The sequence below is a fragment of the Symphalangus syndactylus genome, chromosome 17 (genome assembly GCF_028878055.3).
Source record: "Symphalangus syndactylus isolate Jambi chromosome 17, NHGRI_mSymSyn1-v2.1_pri, whole genome shotgun sequence".
Classification (NCBI taxonomy): domain Eukaryota; kingdom Metazoa; phylum Chordata; class Mammalia; order Primates; family Hylobatidae; genus Symphalangus; species Symphalangus syndactylus.
Window position 1 is genome coordinate 33,237,261 of NC_072439.2, and position 18,858 is coordinate 33,256,118.

General features: G+C 42.0%; 1 protein-coding gene and 1 pseudogene across 11 annotated transcripts in view; both read right to left on the minus strand.

Moving 5' to 3' along the window:
• RBMS2 (RNA binding motif single stranded interacting protein 2) overlaps positions 1-9,951 on the minus strand; it is a 102,408-nt gene extending 92,457 nt beyond the window's left edge. For 4 of the 10 annotated variants that reach the window (XM_055246831.2, XM_055246829.2, XM_055246832.2 and 1 more), the window contains exon 1: positions 1,824-2,154. In XM_055246831.2, the coding sequence (XP_055102806.1) occupies positions 1,824-1,889 (66 nt within the window). In that variant the 5' untranslated portion in view covers positions 1,890-2,154. Of the gene's footprint in view, positions 1-1,823; positions 2,158-3,091; positions 3,156-3,283; positions 3,380-7,644; positions 7,755-9,534 lie in introns of those variants that run through there. The other 6 variants (XM_055246836.2, XM_055246834.2, XM_063621366.1 and 3 more) reach the window with 6 other exon arrangements.
• A 4,748-nt stretch (positions 9,952-14,699) lies between these two features.
• On the minus strand, positions 14,700-16,903 carry LOC129466208 (60 kDa heat shock protein, mitochondrial-like; annotated as a pseudogene). The gene is made up of 2 exons (XR_008652097.2): positions 15,434-16,903; positions 14,700-15,225 (listed from the first exon to the last, which is right to left on the minus strand). The product of XR_008652097.2 is annotated as a 60 kDa heat shock protein, mitochondrial-like (transcript).
• Positions 16,904-18,858: the final 1,955 nt, after the last annotated feature.

Here is an 18,858-nt window from a genome sequence, read left to right on the forward strand (position 1 = left end):
AAAAAAAAAAAAGAATAAAGACACATGAAATATTTCCCTTTCAAATATATATGTATAATATATAATGCATTATCTATACATATATTTGATAAAGGGATGTCAGCACATGTACATATAAACATATATTGATAACCAACAAATATGTATAAACTCATTTCATTTCTTTTTGAGATGGAGTCTTGCTCTGTCACACAGGCTGGAGTGCAGTGGCACAATCCTGGCTCACTGCAACCTCTGTCCCCCGGGTTCAAGTGATTCTCCTGCTTCAGCCTCCTGAGTAGCTGGGATTACAGGCGCGTGCCACCAAGCCCAGCTAATTTGGGGTTTCACCATGTTGACCAGGCTGGTCTCGAACTCCTGACCTCAAGTGATCCACCCGCCTTGGCCTCCCAAGTGCTGGGATTACAGGCATAAGCCACCATGCCCAGCCTCATTTCTTTTTTAAAGTAAATTTTATTGTGTATATTAAAGGTATACAACATGTTATGGGATACATATAGATAGTAGAAAGGTTACTATAGTGAAGTAAATTAATCATCCCACATAGTTGTCCCTTTTGTTTCTTTTTGTGGCAAGAAGAGCTAAAGTCTGCTCATTTAGCATGAATCCCATATACAGTACAACTTTATTATCTATGGTCCTCATGTTGTATATTGGATCTCAGGATTTGTTCATCCTACATATCTACTACTTTGTATCCTCTGACCTATAGCTCCCCATTTCCTCCCCCCTCTACTCATATTTCTTCAGGATATAAACAGAATGAGTACCACACAGACTAAGCCCATAAGTGTTTTGGGTCTAAACATTTACCCACTGCATTGATCAGACACTTGTGTTTAAATCTACCTCTAATGGTCTCATTAGGTACATGAGAAAGCAGCAGGAATCGTTCCTCACCCTCCAACATTCCATTAGATGAGCAAAAGATTCCCTAAATGTCTATGTCACATTTTTTTCTTCAAAGAACAGCTACAACACGAAGAGAGGGTAAAGAGTCTTCTTCCTGCTACAGCATGAAATTCCTCCTAATCAGTATGCTGTGCGCCCTGAAATGCCAGAAACTGCCAAATATATTCCTTGTCAAATATGGACAAGATTGTCCATCTCTCCCCATGTGCCCAAGGACAGCACAATTCTCTGGCAGCCATGGGTTAATCATAAAGACTCCTAGGATCACTGCAAAGTCTGGCTATCTGCAGAGCTCCAAGTATCAGTTCAAATACAAGATCCAAAGTATCACAGCGCTCTGTGCCTTAATCCCAAAGTGCGATGTCTTTCAAGACTCCTCTATAGGCTGGGTGGGGTGGGATCTGTAGTCTAGAAGAGTATACCCAGCTCTTGAAAAACTGTTGTGGTTTCTCTGACTATCCATGATTTCAGCTATCTAATACTACTGGTAGTATGGGTAGGAGGGAAGGTTGGGGAGAGAATGCAAACAGTTAATCAAAAAATAAAATAATCTTGTGGGGTGGGGTGGACTGGGGGACAGGGTCTGAAATGACATATTATCCTTGTGGAGATTGATACATCAGCAGGAAGTCAAACTAACTTCATTTCATAAGGATACAAACTTGCAAGCTTGATTTGTTTTTAATTCCCCTGTCTTCAGGCCTCGCAGAGACTGTAAGTTCCTTGAACTCCAGAACCAGGTGAGGAAAGATGCAGAAAGAAGTAGTGGAAAAGGGAGAAGCGCGGTGAGGAATTAGGAATCTTGAGAGAGGAATCCCCTTCTCCTCTTTAAAAAGAATGTAAAAACCAAGGGCATTGCAAGATCCCCAGAAAAAGAAGTAGCTAGATACCAAAAAAGCGCTTTTCCCTACCTTCTTGTTGTTCCTATTGTAGCCAAAAGTCGAAATCCCGGGCCTGGAAGTCACGGATAGCAGCATTTTCTCTTTAATGTTAGGGAACGAGTGAGAGAGAGAGAGAAAGGGAGGGGGTAAGAAAGACGGGGAGGGAGGGAGGAGGGGAGCGAGGGAAAGGGGGAGAGGGAGGGAGGGGAAAAGGGAGGGGGAGGAGAAAGGAGGAGAAAAGGAGCAGCAGGAGAGAGATGAAGGGGGCGCTGCGGGCAGAGAATGAGCTCGGGCTGCTCCTTTACGTCACTGAGAGAAGTTAACAGAGTCTGAATGAGGCAGAGGCACTTCCACTGGGTCCTAATGCCCAAGATGTTTTTTTGTTTGTTTGTTTTTCATAGTCTCAGGAGTTAAAGCTAGAAAGAGGAGTTCTTAGGTCTAACCCCTTTCAAATTTATCCTCTTTCCTCTATGAACAAGTTCTGATTCTCATATAAAGACAATGAGGGCTTTATTTCCACCCTTAAATCTCAGCTATAAGATTTCAAGTTTGATTTTAAAGGGGCTCCTGAGACATTGCCTTGGAGAACACGCAAAAAAAAAAAAAAAACAGAGTTAGAGACAGAGTGTGTGAGATAAGCTCAGGGCTTCCCCTACTTTACACTTACAGTGATTTTTTTGTTTGTTTGTTTGAGACAGAGTTTTACTCTGTCACCCAGGCTGAAATGCAGTGGTGCAATCCCGGATCCGGCTCGCTGCAACCTCCACCTTCCGCAATTCTCCTGCCTCAGCCTCTGGAGTAGCTGGGATTACAGGTGACCACCACCACACCCAGTTGATTTTTGTATTTTTTAGTAAGGACGGGGTTTCTCCATGTTGGCCAGGCTGGTCTCGAACTCCTGACCTCAAGTGATCCACCCACTCAACCTCCCAAAGTGCTGGGATTACAGGCATGAGCCACCACCCCTGGCCCATTTACAGTGATCTTAATGTACAAAGGAACAAATAGAGGAACACACCAAAGAGCAGAGCTAAGCAAAACAGAGTATGGGGTATAACTAGTTTCAGATCCTTAGATGTGTTTCTCTTGGGTCACACCAATGGGCTGATGCCCCTCACTATTTTAGATTCTCTGAGGAATGAGTTCATACTTAAGAAGGAATTATCAAACTGGACTATATCACGAAACTTGGTGCCTAGTCATTTCTCTAACAATTGCAGGCTATCTTATTTAACACTTTGCCCTACTATTTCCTCATCTTTAAGATCCATGAAACTGAAAAAATTACAGTAACTCACCAAACCTGGAATTTATGTCTAAATTGAAGTCTACAGTTGGGATGTCTGCTTCGAGTTGTGTGAGCTGTTAAAAAAAAAAAAAAAAAAAAAAACTACTTAAGAAGCATATGCTTCAACAGAATAAAAACACAAAATTCTTAGGAAGGAATATAAATTTCAGAGTCAAGAACCTAATAGAGTTGCAACACTTACCTCTACTAGTTTCCAAAGAACGTCTTTGTAGGAGTAACCTTAATAAGAAAGGAAACCAAAAACTTAAGAATGATATCCAGTAACCCCTACCAATCCAAGTGGAATAGGGATGTAAAATGAAAGCCTTCAAATCCTTTCATAAGGCCACCTTGCTGCCATTCTAAGTAGGCTCTTGAGATATAAATTAACCCTGTCTGTTTTGTGACAACAAATATTAAGCCCAAACCCTCCCTCAAATGAAGTTCTGGTCTCTATTCTAGTTTCCCTGTCACTTTTTTGCTATGATAAGGGAACAGACAGTATTAGTATTCTGCAGAGTAAATATACATACCCTACCCCCAATCTCTAACTTTCATTTCCAATAGGACAGGAAGTGCCTGTTCAGCTCAAGGGACACAGGAAGGGTGGGACAGCCTCAGTGTGGGAATTGCAACTGAGATTGGAAACACAGCAGCCAAATGCAGTAAGTAAATAAATGAAGGCGTCAATCAGTGATATATATATATATATATATATATATATATTTTTTTTTTTTTTTTTTCTGAGACAGAGTCTTGCTCTGTTGCCCAGGCTAGAGTGCAGTGGTGCTATCTTGGCTCACCACAACCTTCACCTCCTGGGTTCAGGCGATTCTCCTGCCTCAGCCTCCCGAGTAGCTGAGACTACAGGCATGCACCACCATGCCCAGCTAATTTTTTGGTATTTTTAGTAGAGACGGGGTTTCACCATGTTGGCCAGACTGGTCTCAAACTCCCGACCTCAGGTGATCTGCCCGCCTCAGCCTCCCAAAGTGCTGGGATTACAGGACTGAGCCACTGCGCCCGATCCATATATATTTTTTTTAAGTCCCTTTGCTGCTCTCAGAGACTCTCATTAACCAATTTATCCTTGCTGTTTAGGCCCTTGGATGATATCTTCTTCTTTACCCTAACAATGTGGTACAAAAACCTTTCTCTTGAAGGCCTGATTCATAAAGGCAATCAACCCAATTTAACTTTTTTTTTTAAGTCTAATTTTTCTTTCTACTTTTTTTTTTTTTTCCCCCAAGACAGAGTCTCACTCTGTCGCCAGGCTGGAGTGCAGTGGTGCAGTCTTGGCTCACTGAAACCTCTGTCTCCCGGGTTCCAACGATTCTCCTGCCTTAGCCTCCTGAGTAGCTGGTACTACAGGCACGTGCCATGACGCCCAGCTAATTTCTATATTTTTAGTAGAGACGGGGTTTCACCATGTTGGCCAGGGTGATCTTGATCTCTTGACCTCATGATCCAGCCACTCAGGCCTCCCAAAGTGCTGGGATTACAGGCGTAAGCCACCGCGCCTGGCCTTTTTTTTTTTTTTTTTTTTTTTGAGACAGAGTCTCACTCTGTCACCCAGGCTGGAGTGCAGTGACATGATCTCAGCTCACTGCAATCTCGACCTCTCGGGTTCAAGCCATTCTCGTGCCTCAGCCTCCCAAGTAGCTGGAATTACAGGTGCGCAACCACCACACCTGGCTAATTTTTGTATTTTTAGTAGAGACAGGGTTTCATCATGTTGGCCAGGCTGGTCTCGAAATCCTGACTTCAAGTGATCCACCTGCCTCAGCCTTCCAGAGTGCTGGGATTACAGGTGTGAGCCAGTGCGCCCAGCCTACTTATCATTTTTTGTGATGAGAACATGTGAAATTTACTCTTTTAGCAATTTTGAAATGTATAATACCCTATTATTAACAATTTTCACCACACGCGCAATAGAGCTCACACACACACAAAAAAACAGTTTATTCCTCCTAAGATTTTGTAACAGTTTGACCAGCATCTCCCCATTTCCTCCATCCCCTGGCTTCTTTTTTTTTTTTTTTTTTTTTTTTGAGACATAGTCTCACTCTGTTGCCCAAGCTGGAGTGCAGTGGCGTGATCTTGGCTCACCGCAACCTCCACCTCCTAGGTTCAAGCGATTCTCCTGCCTCAGCCTCCCAAGTAGCTGGGACTATAGGCACTCGCCACCATGCCCAGCTAATTTTTGTATTCTTAGTAGACACGGGGTTTCACTATATTGGCCAGGCTGGTCTTGAACTCCTGGTCTTATGATCTACCTGCCTCAGTCTCCCAAAGTGTTGGGTTTACAGGCATGAGCCACCAAGCCCGGCTGGTCCCCCAGCTTTCTGTAACCACCATTCTATTTTCTGCTACCATGAGTTGATTGTTTTAGATTCTATGTATAAGTGAGAAATTACAGTATTTGTCTTCTTGTGCCTGGCTTATTTCACTTAATACAATGTTCTCCAATTCCATCTATGTTGTCACAAGTAACAGAATTTCCTTCTTTTTTAAAGCTGAGGCTGAGTGAGGTGGCTCACAACCTATAATCCCAGCACTTTGGGAAGCCAAGGTGGGAGGATCACTTGAGCCCAGGAGTTCAAGACTAGTCCAGGCAATATAGTGAGACCCCATCTATACAAAAAATAAAAAAAATTAGCCAGGTATGATAGTGCACGCCTGTGGTCCCAGCTACTTGGGAGGCTGAGGTGGGAGGATTACTTGAGTCCAGGAATTCGAGGCTGCAGTGAGACATGATCACGCCACTGCACTCCAGCATGGGTGACAGAGTGAGATCTTGTCTCAAAAAAATTAATAAAATTGAATAGTACTCCACTGTGTATATATAGCATATTTTCTTTATTCATTAATCTGTGGATGAACACTTAGATTGATTCCATAACTTGGCTACCCTAAATAGTGCTGCAATAAACATGGGAATGCAGACATCTCTTCAATGAACTGATTTCAAATCTTTTGGGTAAATACCCAGAAGTGACATTGCTGTTCTTGAACAAACAAGACCAGGCTGGTCTTGAACTCATGGTCTCAAGTGATCCTCCCACTTTGACTTCACAAAGGCATGAGCCACTGCACCCAGTACAATTCTAATATTCCTAGTGTGTTATATTCTCACTTTCATTCCTTAATACTTAATGATCCCTTAGAATTTAAAGAAGTTGAGACCTCACCCCTATAAAAAAAAAAGGGGGGGCGGGGGCAAGAGACCAGGCATAGTGGCTCACGCCTGTAATCCAGCACTTTGGGAGGCTAAGGTGGTTGGATTGCTTGAGCTTAGGAGCCCAGACCAGCTGGATAACATGGTGAGAGCCTCGTCTCTATTAAAAAAAAAAAAAATTGTTTTAAATAGTTAATGCCAAGCACATGGCTCGTGTCTATAATCGCAGCTACTCAGGAGGCTGAGGCAAGAGGATAGCTTGAGGCCAGGAGTTCCAAGACCATACCTGTAACAGAGCAAGACTCTGTCTCTAAAAAAATTAAAATTAAAACAAAAATTAGCTAAGTGTGGTTGTGTGCGCCTATAGTCCCAGCTACTGGGGAGGCTGAGACAGAGGGATTACTTGAGCCCAGGAGTTCAAGGCTGCAGTAAACTGTGATCTGTCATGACACTCCAGCCTGGGCGACAGAGAGAGACCCTATTTCTAAAAAAATACATAAATAAATCTGTAATAAAATAAAAAGTTTAAAAAACAATCAAATTAAGAAAAAATTAAAAACAGTTAGAAACCATGGGTTTTAGAAAAAGGCAGACCTGAGTTCAAATCCTGACAACAGGCTGGACACAGTAGCTCATGCCTGTAATCCCAGCACTTTGGGAGGCCAAGATGGGCAGATCACTTTAGGCCAGGAGTTTGAGACCAGCCTGGCCAACATGGCAAAACCCTGTCTGTACTGAAAATACAAAAATTAGCTGGGTGTGGTGCATGCCTGTAATCCCAGCTACTCGGAAGGCTGAGGCACAAGAATCACTTGAACCTGGGAGGCAGAGATTGCAGTAAGCCGAGATTGCTCCACTGCATTCCAGCCTGGGTGACAGAGCAAGACTGTCTCCAAAAAGAAAATTAAAATCCTGACACCACTGTTAGTTACTACTTATATGACTTTAGACCAAGTTACTTAACATCTCTCATTCACCCACGTGCAAAATGAAGATAATACTTCATTAGCCTTTGGAATCAGACCTAAGTTCTGATCCAGACCTATTACTCACAAGCTGAGTGACACTGGGAGAAATTACCTCACATATCTGAACCCTACTTTCCTCATCTGTAAAATGGAATAATAAATAGTATCTATTCCCTAAAATTGTAATGAAATGAAATAAGGCAATGCATATAAAGCCCCTAAGAAGGTGCCTGACACTTGGTAAACACTCAATAGATGTTAGGTTCATTGTGATTAATTACTCTATCACCTGCCAGCGTGTATCCCTCTGGGTATCATATAACCCAATTTGAAGATCCGAAGTGAGCAATTCCAAAAACTGGCATCTTAGTTACATTCAAAAGATTATCCTAGAATCAAGCAGGCTAAACTATACACCTCGAAAAGTTTCAGGGATCATCCAATCTAGTTTCTTCCCTCTCTCCCATAAGCGTACAACCTGATTATTAATAAATTATTTTCATAATTCTTAATCTCCTGGAAATTGGTGGAATATGTCTTATCTCTAGAAAAAAAAGGAAACAAAATAATACAAAATCAAAAAACACTAGATATGAGACACCCCAGCTCCCATTTCTCTTTGAGTCCTACAATCCAAGAAATAAAAACAAATCTGGCAGAAAAAAAAGGAGGACTTCCATGCATCCTAAGATTTAACCCCATTCCTCTACTCTACAAGTAGAGAATATCAGATAGAAGGGAGATAAAAGAAGGATCTAATTCAATAAGCTCTACTTATGTGAACTAATACAAAAACCTAAATTTTTGTTTGTTTGTTTGTTTTTGAGACAGAGTCTCTGTCTGTCACCCAGGCTGGAGTACAACGGCATGATCTTGGCTCACTGCAACCTCCACCTCCCAGGTTCAAGCAATTACCCTGCCTCAGCTTCCTAAGTAGCTGGGATTACAGGCGCTTGCTACCACACCCGGCTAATTTTTTGTATTTTTAGTAGAGACAGGGTTTCACCATTTTTGCCAGTCTGGTCTCGAACTCCTGACCTCAGGCGACCCACCCGCCTTGGCCTCCCACAGTGCTGGGATTACAGGTGTGAACCACGGCGCCCGGCCTAAAAATCTAAATTTTTATAATCTAGTAAGTTAAGACCACAGAAGTAAAATGACCCAGATATGCAAACTGATGCCAAAGATGTATTATGTTAAAGAGCACCAACAAAACTGGAAACTAAATTCTTCATTCTGGTGAGTATATATATTATAAATATATATATTTTTTATGACAGTGTCTCACTCTGTCACCTAGGCTGGAGTGCAGTAGCACAATCACGGCTCACAACAGGCAGCTTTGACTTCCCCAGGTTCAGGTGATCCTCGCACCCACCCCACCCCTCCCCACCCTGTAGCTGGGACTACAGGCATGCACCACCACACCTGGCTAACTTTTATAATTTTTTTTTTTTGGTAGAGATGGGGTTTCATCAGGTTGCCCAGGCTGGTCTTGAATTCCTCAGCTAAAGCAATTTGTCCACCTCAGTCTCCAAAACTGCTGGCATTACAGGTGAGTATATTTGTAAAGGAGTTATGGAATTCTGTGGAAATGATGGGGAAGGTAATGGTATTCTGTGGTTAGATTCAGGAAGTATATCGGAGGAGGAAGAATCCTACTTCCTCCAGTGTATTTACTTTGACGCCCTTCTGCTTTGCCCATTATATTGCCCACGTTTTTCCAGATTTAGTCAATGCCTCTCTAATTCTTGGTTCTCATGAACCCAGCACTCAGGAATTGTTTTGAAGGGAAAAAACCAAAATGAGAGTTATCTGTAACTTCTTTGGGGAAGAGACATTTGTACCTGATTCAATATAGGCTTGTTTGTGATTTCTCCAGAAAAACAACTCTTTTAAACAAGTGTCCAAGGTGAAGGAGTAGGGGCTAGATCAACCCCAAAATGTAGCTGAAAAATGTCCCAGCACTTTGGGAGGCTGAGGTGGGCAGATTGCTTCAGTCCAGGAGTTCAAGACCAATGTGGGCAACATGGCAAAACCCCATTTCTGCTAAAAATACAAAAAACTAGCCAGGCATGGTAGTGCATATCTGTAGTCCCAACTCCTCAGGAGGCTGAGGTGGGAGAGCCACCTGAGCCTGGGAGGTCGAGGCTGCAGTGAGCTGAGATGGCGCCATTGTACTCCAGCCCAGGCAACCAAAGTGGGATCCTGTCTCAAAATAAAAAAAAAAGAAAAATAAAGAAAAATGTTTGCATGCCTCTATTGGCCCCTCCATATCAGGGTGGAGAATTCAGAAGAATGTATTACCTGTAGATGTGCTGGACCCTAGCCAGACATTCCAATGGAGACAGGCTGGTGTGGTATATGTGGCTGAAAGCAATGAGACAGGTCAGTTTGTGTGTGAGGCTCTGACTGTGGCTTAGAGACCTGAACAAGGTATATTAGAGCCAAAGAAACATTTTTCCCTAAGTATAAATACTCCCTGTGGATTATCTTCCCATTCCACTGACTAACTTTTGTGTCCAAAAGGCTACGTAATGGAAATAGTCCAAAAAGTTGAGTTTATTGGCCAGGCGCGGTGGCTCAATCCTAGCACTTTGGGAGGCCGAGGTGGGCGGATCACTTGAGGTGAGGAGTTCGAGACCAGCCTAGTCAACATAGTGAAACCCTGTCTTTACTAAAAATACAAAAATTAGCCAGGCATGGTGGCACACGCCTGTAATCCCAGCTACTTGGGAGACTGAGGCAGGAGAATCGCTTGAACCTGGGAGGCAGAGGTTGCAGTGAGCTGAGATCTTGCCACTGCACTCCAGCCTGGGCAACAGAGTGAGACTCTGTCTCAAAAAAAAGAAAGTTGAGTTTATTTCCTGGTAAAAAAGATGAGATTATGTCTTAGGGAAAAGTTAAAAAAAAATGAAACAAACAAACAAAAACAGTTTATTGAACATACCAGTTTGCTTAGGCAAGAAACGTTAATGAGCTACACCAAACAATAAAGCAAAGCTTAGCCATGACCCCTTCTGATGTAGGATGGAATGACAAAATTGGTCTAAAACAAAAAATTGGAAAAGTTTGTCCTTTTATCTCTTTGACTTACCTCACTGGCAAACAAGGAAAAAGACAGCTCTGAAGAATTATTTCTTTCACACCTGGATATCAGTGCTAACAGGCTCTCTTCTCCTATAGCAACAGATATTCCTGGACAAACATTGCTACAGAGAATATTCTAATAAAATTGTCAAATGGACTTTTCCTTTGCCGGACGCTGAAGGAATACAGGAGCCAAATCATTCAGAATCACTGGGCTAGAAAATTAGCATATTGTAGAAAGAAAAGACTAGAATGAATTCTATGTAACCCAGAATATACTACATTGATTATATGGTGGTATTCATTGTATTCTCTTTTTATTTTTATTTTATCACCTACCAGAAAGATATATTTTCTAAATGTGTGTTTCCTTCACACCTGAGGCATTAGTTTTGCTTGGCCTTGGCCTCATCTATCCCTAAAATAAATAACTCGGATGATCCCAATAGGGCCCACAACTGATTCAACAATTAGGCTGAATCAAATGAGACTGCTGTCTCCATAGGTTAAATCTTAATCTTTTCATATTATTGAATACTAGCAATTTCATATGGTTAAATCTAAATATTGCAAGAAATATGAGACTATGGGGATGATAATGAGCCAAAACAGTAATTAATTGGATAGTTCCTTCTCCTTGTCCTCTCTTATTTTCATATTAAAAAAACAAATCCCAGAGAGGCAAGCTCACTTACACAAGGTCATAGGGGTCAAATAGCAGCATAAGTGACATCAGAATCCAGATTTCTTCTTCTTCTTTTTTTTTTTTTCTTTTTTTGAGATGGAGTCTCACTCTGTTGCCCAGGCTGGAGTGCGATGGCGCGATCTCGGCTCACTGCAACCTCCGCCTCCCGGGTTCAAGCAATTCCCCTGCCTCAGCCTCTGGAGCAGCTGGGATTACAGGCACACGTCAACACGCCCGGCTAATTTTTGTATTTTTAGTAGAGACGGGGTTTCACCATGTTGGCCAGGCTGGTCTCAAATTCCTAACCTCAGGTGATCTGCCTGCCTCGGCCTCCCAAAGTGTTGGGATTATAGCTGTGAGCCATGCTCCTGGCCAGAATTCATATTTCTTGACTCAATTCTATCCTTTCTATTTGCCCGTAAAATTAAAAATTCCAGTAAATATGTACTTTGGGGTCAGAAATAATAAAGGAATAATCCTAGGAATCCAGAAGTGAAAGATTCAACTATTTTCCTCAAGCCAGCCCCTTACCTCAAGTAGCAGTCATATTCAATATTCTGACTTATTCTTAACTTACACACTGGGTAATATTTCTAGGGATAAACTTACAACACAAACAGCAAGAGGTTTGTTGAAAACCACATTTGCTGAGAAGCACTCCTAATGAAGATTCTACCTGAGTTTTGATTCGCTATATATTTAGAAGACAATTTGCTCAAAATCTGCTTTCCAGATAATTAGGACCATATCCTAAAACTCTCAGGTGAAACATAAGATTTGAATGTAAGGGCTGGGCACAGTGTCTCACACCTGTAATCCCAGCACTTTGGGAGGCTGAGGCAGGCAGATCACTTGAGGTCAGAAGTTCAAGACCAGCCTGGCCAACATGGTGAAACCCTATCTCTACTAAAAATACAAAAAAATTAGCGAGGCGTGGTGGTGTGGCTCTGTAGTCCCAGCTACTCGGGAGTCTGAGGCAAGAGAATCACTTGAACCCAGAGGCAGAGGTTGCAGTGAGCCGAGATTGTGCTACTGCAGTCTAGCCTGGGCAACAGAGGGAGACTCTGTCTCAAAAAGAGAGAGAGAGAGAGATTTGAATTTAAGAAATAATTGTTTTTCTATTTTTCCTGTTCATATGGTGCTGAAAAAGTAATTGTTAAAATATAAATATACATTAGTTATAAGGTCACTAGTCATGAGCAGCCTTCACTAGAAGCATAAGCTTGATGAGGACAGAGACTGTGACTGTTTTGTACACCATTATATCTTTAGCATTCAGCAGGACCTGGCTAATTTAAAATTTTAAAATATTTGTTAAATGAATAAATGGACCGTCTCAGAACACAAAATTTACATCTGAAAAAAATGTTACTAATTAAAAATGGTAAGGCTGGGCGCAGTGGCTCATACCTGTGATCCCAGCATTTTGGGAGGCTGAGGCGGGTGGATCATGAGGTCAGGAGATCGAGACCATCCTGGCTAACACAGTGAAACCCCGTCTCTACTAAAAATACAAAAAAAATGAGCCGAGCGTGGTGGTGGGCACCTGTAGTCCCAGCTACTCAGGAGGCTGAGGCAGGAGAATGGTGGGAACCCAGAAGGCAGAGCTTGCAGTGAGCCAAGATCTCACCACTGCACTTCAGCCTGGGCAACAGAGCGAGACTCCGTCCCAAAGAAAAAAAAAAAGGTAAAAGTAGTGCTGGCAGTGATGGAATGGCACATTAGAACATCTAGGAGCTTTTCCCTTTATGTTTACAATATATTATTTTCTTTCTTTTTTTGTTTTTTGAGACACGGTCCTCTAGCAATCCTCCTGCCTCAGCACCACCCCCCAACAAATAGTGAGGACTACAGGCACATGCCACCAAGCCTGGCTAATTTTTAAATTTGTTGTAGAGACAGGGGTCTCATTATGTTGCCCAGGCTAGTCTCAAACTCATGGCCTTAAGGGAGATCCTCTTGCCTCGGCCTTCCAAAGTGCTGGGATTACAGGTATGAGCCACCATGCCTGGCCTGATTTTTTTTTATTGCCTATTTTTGTGTCTTGGAAGTCAGAGAGCTTGAACTTACCTGTCTCCTAACAGTAGAGTAAGCCCACTCTCACCTGTGGACTAAAGTTAAACTGCCATTAAAGACATCACATCAAGAGTTCCATTACAAATTTGTATTCCTATAACACTTTGTTTGAAATTTTCATAGGCTATTTTTTTTTTTGAGACAGAATATTGCTCTGTTTCCCAGGCTGGAGTGCAGCAGCACAATCTCGACTCATGCAGCCTCTGCCTCCCAGGTGCAAGCGATTCTCCTGCCTCAGCCTCCCTAGTAGCGGGGATTACAGGTGCACGCTACCATGCCCGGCTAATTTTTGTATTTTTAGTAGAGATGGGGTTTCGCCATGTTGGCCAGGCTGGTCTTGAACTCCTGACCTCAAGTAATCTGCCTGCCTCAGCCTCCCAAAGTGCTGGGATTACAGGTGTGAGCCACGACAGCCGGCCTTTTTAGGCTATTTTGGACTCTGCTTCACAGTTCCACCTGCACCTCTTGCTCCTAGATTGTCAACTCCTAGAAGCTAGATTGTCAACTCCTAGAAGGCAGGAACCAACTTTACTAATCTTATTATCATTAACAGCTAAACATAATTTAACTCGAGATTATTCACTGAAAGAATACAATTTTCACTTTTTAAGTATTTCACCTTCAATGGGAAAGTGAGCGCCCAATAAATATAACAGTAAGAGAAACACTGCCATCTTCTGGGTAAAACGGGTTGTGTCTCCTTTAGCAAATACTGGGAAAAGAAAGTATAGAATTTGTAGTTGGTAGATCAGAAGTTTGAAATTCAAACCCAGCTCTACTACTTGCTGTGTTAGTATATGTGCTGACAAAGTGGGCACCCACTTGCTGTGTTAAACTGGAAAATTACATTCTTAAAACATCAGTTTCCTATTCTACAAAATGGGCATCTAAGTAGTATCTGTACACTTCTTAGTATACTACTCTGTTTAATGGGCATCTAATAAGTATCTGTCCTGCTTATCTCTCAGGGATTATCAAGACAGTCAAATCAGGTGACTATAAAGTACTTTGTTTATTATGTAGTATTTTACTAATAAAAGTACTTTATTATATAGTATTTTACGAATATGAAATATATTTTTCACCTACACTTGATATTTACTACACCATGTTGAATATAACAAATCCATCTTATTTTTTACTGTAAACTTTGGTTATGAACCTGCAGCTAGAGAGTCAAAGCAAACTTGTCAAATTTTAGATTGCTAAAGACAAACTTTTTTTTTTTTTTTTTTTGAGATAGGGTCTTGCTGTGTTGCCCAGGCTGGAGTGAAGTTCCTCTTGATTATGCCTCGCTGCAGCTTTGACATCCTGGGTTCAGTTGATCCTCCCACCCATGCCTCCTGAGTAGCTGGGACTACAGGCACATGCCACCATGCCTCACTAATTAAAAAAAATTTTTTTTAACTTTAAACAAATTTTTATTACACAAAGGTTGTCACATAATTGGATATTTCTCTACTTTGTACACAATTATTCTCACTCTCCACAGAAAGGCTGCTTAACTTCTCATCTGGTGGTGGCAAGCACTAAAATCCTGATTTTAACAGAATAGTAGTAAAAATGTCTCAGTGATTTAAGTTGAAAGCCATACATTGGTACATGGCTCTTGTACCCAGTATCAGGAATGTACAAATGTTTTTTATTCAAAAATACAAAATAAATTATCTGTAGGCATGGACAATGACAGCAGTAAACCATTATATATTTTGTCAACTGAAACCAGTAACTGATGGTTATATTGATTTTCAGCCAGCCTTTTTCTTCATTTTTCTCCAACTGACTTCTCTGAAGTTATTGGTGAGGAACACTGCCTTGGGCTTCCTGTCACAGTTCATTAACAAAGGTAAAGCACTAATCTAGGAGTTAGAACATGCCACTTCCCATACTACCTCCCATTCCACCCATTGCACCCATTCCAGGGTCCTTCTCTTCTTTAGGAATTTCTGTTGACTACAACTTCTGCTGTAGTTAACAGAGAGGCCACACCAGCATCCAACAAAGCAGTTCTCACAACCTTTGTTGGGTCAATAATTCATTTTTCCACCATATTCACAAAATCTCCAACCATAGCATCATAACCAACTTCTGAGGAAATTTGCGTCATTTTCTCAACTATCAAAGATCCTTCAACACCTGCATTTTTTTTTTTTTTTTTTTTTTGAGGCGAAATCTCGCTCTGTCACCCAGGCTGGAGTGCAGTGGCATGAACTTGGCTCACTGCAAGCTCCGCCTCCTGGGTTCACACCATTCTCCTGCCTCAGCCTCCCACACCTGGCTAATTTTTTTGTATTTTTTTTTTTAGTAGAGACAGGGTTTCACCATGTTAGCCAGGATGGGACATCTGCATTCTTAGCAATGGTCATTGCTGGAATTTTGAGTGTTCTTTTAATAATTTCTATACCAAGTTTTTGATCTTCATTAGCTGGAGTCAATGAGTCCAAGGCTAGAATGCATCGAAGCAGGGCACAACCCCCTCCCAATACAATGCCTTCTTCAACAGCAGCTCTTGTAGCATTAAGGGCATCTGAACTCTGTCTTTCTTTTCATTCACTTCAACATCACTTGTCCCACCAACCTTCAGCACAGCTACTCCATCTGAAAGTTTTGCCAGCCGTTCATTCAGTTTTTCCTTTTCATATTCACTAGTTGTGACATCTGACTGCTCAATGATTTCTTGAATATGTTTTTCAATTTGAGCCTTGTCACCTTTTCCTTTTAAGAGCATGGCACCGTCTTTGGTCACAATGACCTCTCCAACGTTTCCTAAGTCATGAGGCTGAACATCTTCAAGATTTAGGGTCAACCCCTCTTCTCCAAACACTGCACTACCAGTAGCAATTGCCATATCTTTAAGCTGGTTCTTTCTATTGTCACCAAACCCTGGAGCCTTGATTGCCACAACCTGAAGACCCACCTTTAGCCTATTCAAGACGAGTGTACTTAGAGCTTCTCCATCAGCATCTTCAGCGATTATGACCAAAGGCTTACAGTGAGCATTGGCAATTTCAAGAGCAGGTACAATGGACTGGACACTAGAAATTTTCTTTTCACTCAACAGAACATAGGCATCCTGGAATTCACATTTCTGACCTTTTGATGTATTAATAAAGTATGGAGAAATATAGCCTCGATCAAACTTTATGCCTTCAATAATTTCTAATTCATCATTCAGTGTTTTTCCATCCTTTACTGTGATGACACCCTTTCTTCCAAACTTTTTCTTTGCATCAGAGATATTGCCAATTTCTTTGTCTCCGTTTGCAGAAATTGTAGCAACCCGTGCAATTTCTTCAGGGGTGGTCACAGGTTTAGACTGCTTTTTAAGTTCAGCAATTACAGCATCAACAGCTAACATCGCACCTCTCCTGATTTCCACTGGATTAACACCTTTGCTAATTTTCTCGAAGCCTTCCTTGGCTATAGAGCGTGCCAGTACAGTAGCAGTGGTAGTGCCATCCCCAGCCTCTTCATTTGTGTTATTGGCAACATCTTGAACAAGTTTAGCTCCAATGTTTTTATATTTATCCTTTAAGTCAATTGACTTTGCAACAGTCACACCATCTTTTGTTACTCTGGGACTTCCCCAGCTCTGCTCAATAATCACTGTTCTTCTTCCCTTTGGCCCCATTGTAAGGGCTACAGCATCGGCTAAAAGGTCTCTACCTTGAAGCATTAAGGCTCGGGCATCTACACCAAATTTTACATATTTTGCATAAGCCCGAGTGAGATGAGGAGCCAGTACCCTGGACACCAGTCTCATCTGGCGAAAGACTGTGGGTAACCGAAGCATTTCTGCCGGGCGGCGGCAGGGCGTGCACGCAGCGAGACAGGTTGTTGGTGGCGAGTGAGGGCTAAAAATTTTTATAGAGATGGAGTCTCACTATGTTGCCCAGGCTGGTCTCAAACTTCTGCACCCAAGTGATTCTCCCGCCTTGGCCTTACAAAGTGCTGGGATTACAAACATGAGCCACCATGCTTGGCCTGCCTTCTTTAAATGTTAATGCAGGTTTGCTATCATCAACTTATTAAAATGTGATTTTGAACATAAAAATATGCTCACATTAAAACTACACGGAGCAGGCCAGGCGTGGTGGCTCATGCCTGTAATCGCAGCACTTTGGGAGGCCAAGGCGGGCGGATCACGAGGTCAGGAGATCGAGACCATCCTGGCTAACACAGTGAAACCCCGTCTCTATTAAAAAATACAAAAAAATTAGCTGGGCATGGTGGCGGACACCTGTAGTCCCAGCTACTCAGGAGGCTGAGGCAGGAGAATGGCATGAACCCGGGAGGCGGAGCTTGCAGTGAGCCGAGATCACGCCACTGCACTCCAGCCTGGGCAACAGAGCAGGCTCCATCTCAAAAACAAAAACAAAAACAAAACTACACGGAGCTACCATTTCTCACCTGCCAGACTGGCAAAAACCCAGACGCTTACAACAAACTGTTGGTGAGACTGTGGGTTAAAAGGTACTTTCAAGCCTGGGCAATATAGCAACACCCCATCTCTAAAAAAAAAGTTTTTAAATAAGCCAGGCACGGTGGCATATGCCTGTAGTCCTAGCTACTCAGAAGGGTGAGGTGGGAGGATAGCTTGAGGCTGCAGTATGCCAAGATCATACCCCTGCACTCCAGCATAAGCAACAGAGCGAAACCCTGTCTCTACAAAAAAAAAAAAAAAAAAAAAAAAAAAAAAAAAAAAAAAAGGCGGGGAGGGAACTTTCATATATTGCTTGTGGAAAGACAAAATAAAATAACACCTTTCACACTATATACCAAAATTATATGTGTATTTACCCTTCAACCCAACAGTCCCACTTCTAGGAATAGATCCGAAAGATACAATGGCAACAATAAGAAGAGACAGTACATATAAGGCATCTTCACAACAGTAAGCAAGAAAGCTATCAAAGACTACTGGGCGTATGTCAAAAGGATTCAAGAATCAACTTTAGAAGCCGGGCATGGGGGCTCACACCTGTAATCCTAGCACTTTAGGAGGCTGAGGCAGGAGGTCTGCTTGAGCCCAGGAGTTCAAGACCAGCCTGGGAAACACAGTCTCTATTGAAAAAAGTCAAAAATTAAATGAATAATATTTAAAAAGAATCAACTTCAGTGGGTTGCTATTGTCCAAAGATGGTACAGTTTGAGCATCAAAAAGAATAACTACAAAGAATGTAAACATGCCAAATTTAATAAAATCCGTAAGTTCGTAATAATTTTTCAAAACCCTAATTGATCATCTTTAAGAGGATATTACATACTCAACTTACTATGCCTAAAACTAGCAAATAAAGGAAAACAAGTTGAATATATAGGCTGCCTTTTCTATATGAATTGTTTCTCAGAATAACCAAGTAGTTGAAGAAAATCCTCCTTTATAGATGAATACAAAATAATAAAGAAATAAGGAACAGGCTGGGTGCAGTCTCACGCCTGTAATCCCAGCACCTTGGGAGGCCGAGGCGGGCGGATCACGAGGTCAGGAGTTCGAGACCAGCCTGGCCAAAATGGTGAAACCCCGTCTCTACTAAAAATACAAAAAATCAGCCAGGTGTGGTGGCACGTGCCTGTAATCCCAGCTATTTGGGAGGCTGAGGCAGGAGACTTGCTTGAACCCGGGAGGTGGATGTTGCCATGAGTGGAGATCCTGCCATTGCATTCCAGCCTGGGCAACAGAGCAAGACTCGGTCAAAAAAAAAAAAAAAAAAAAGGTTTCCGAATTCAGTTTGCTAATAATTTGTTAAGGGTTTTTTTTTTAACATCTATATTCATAA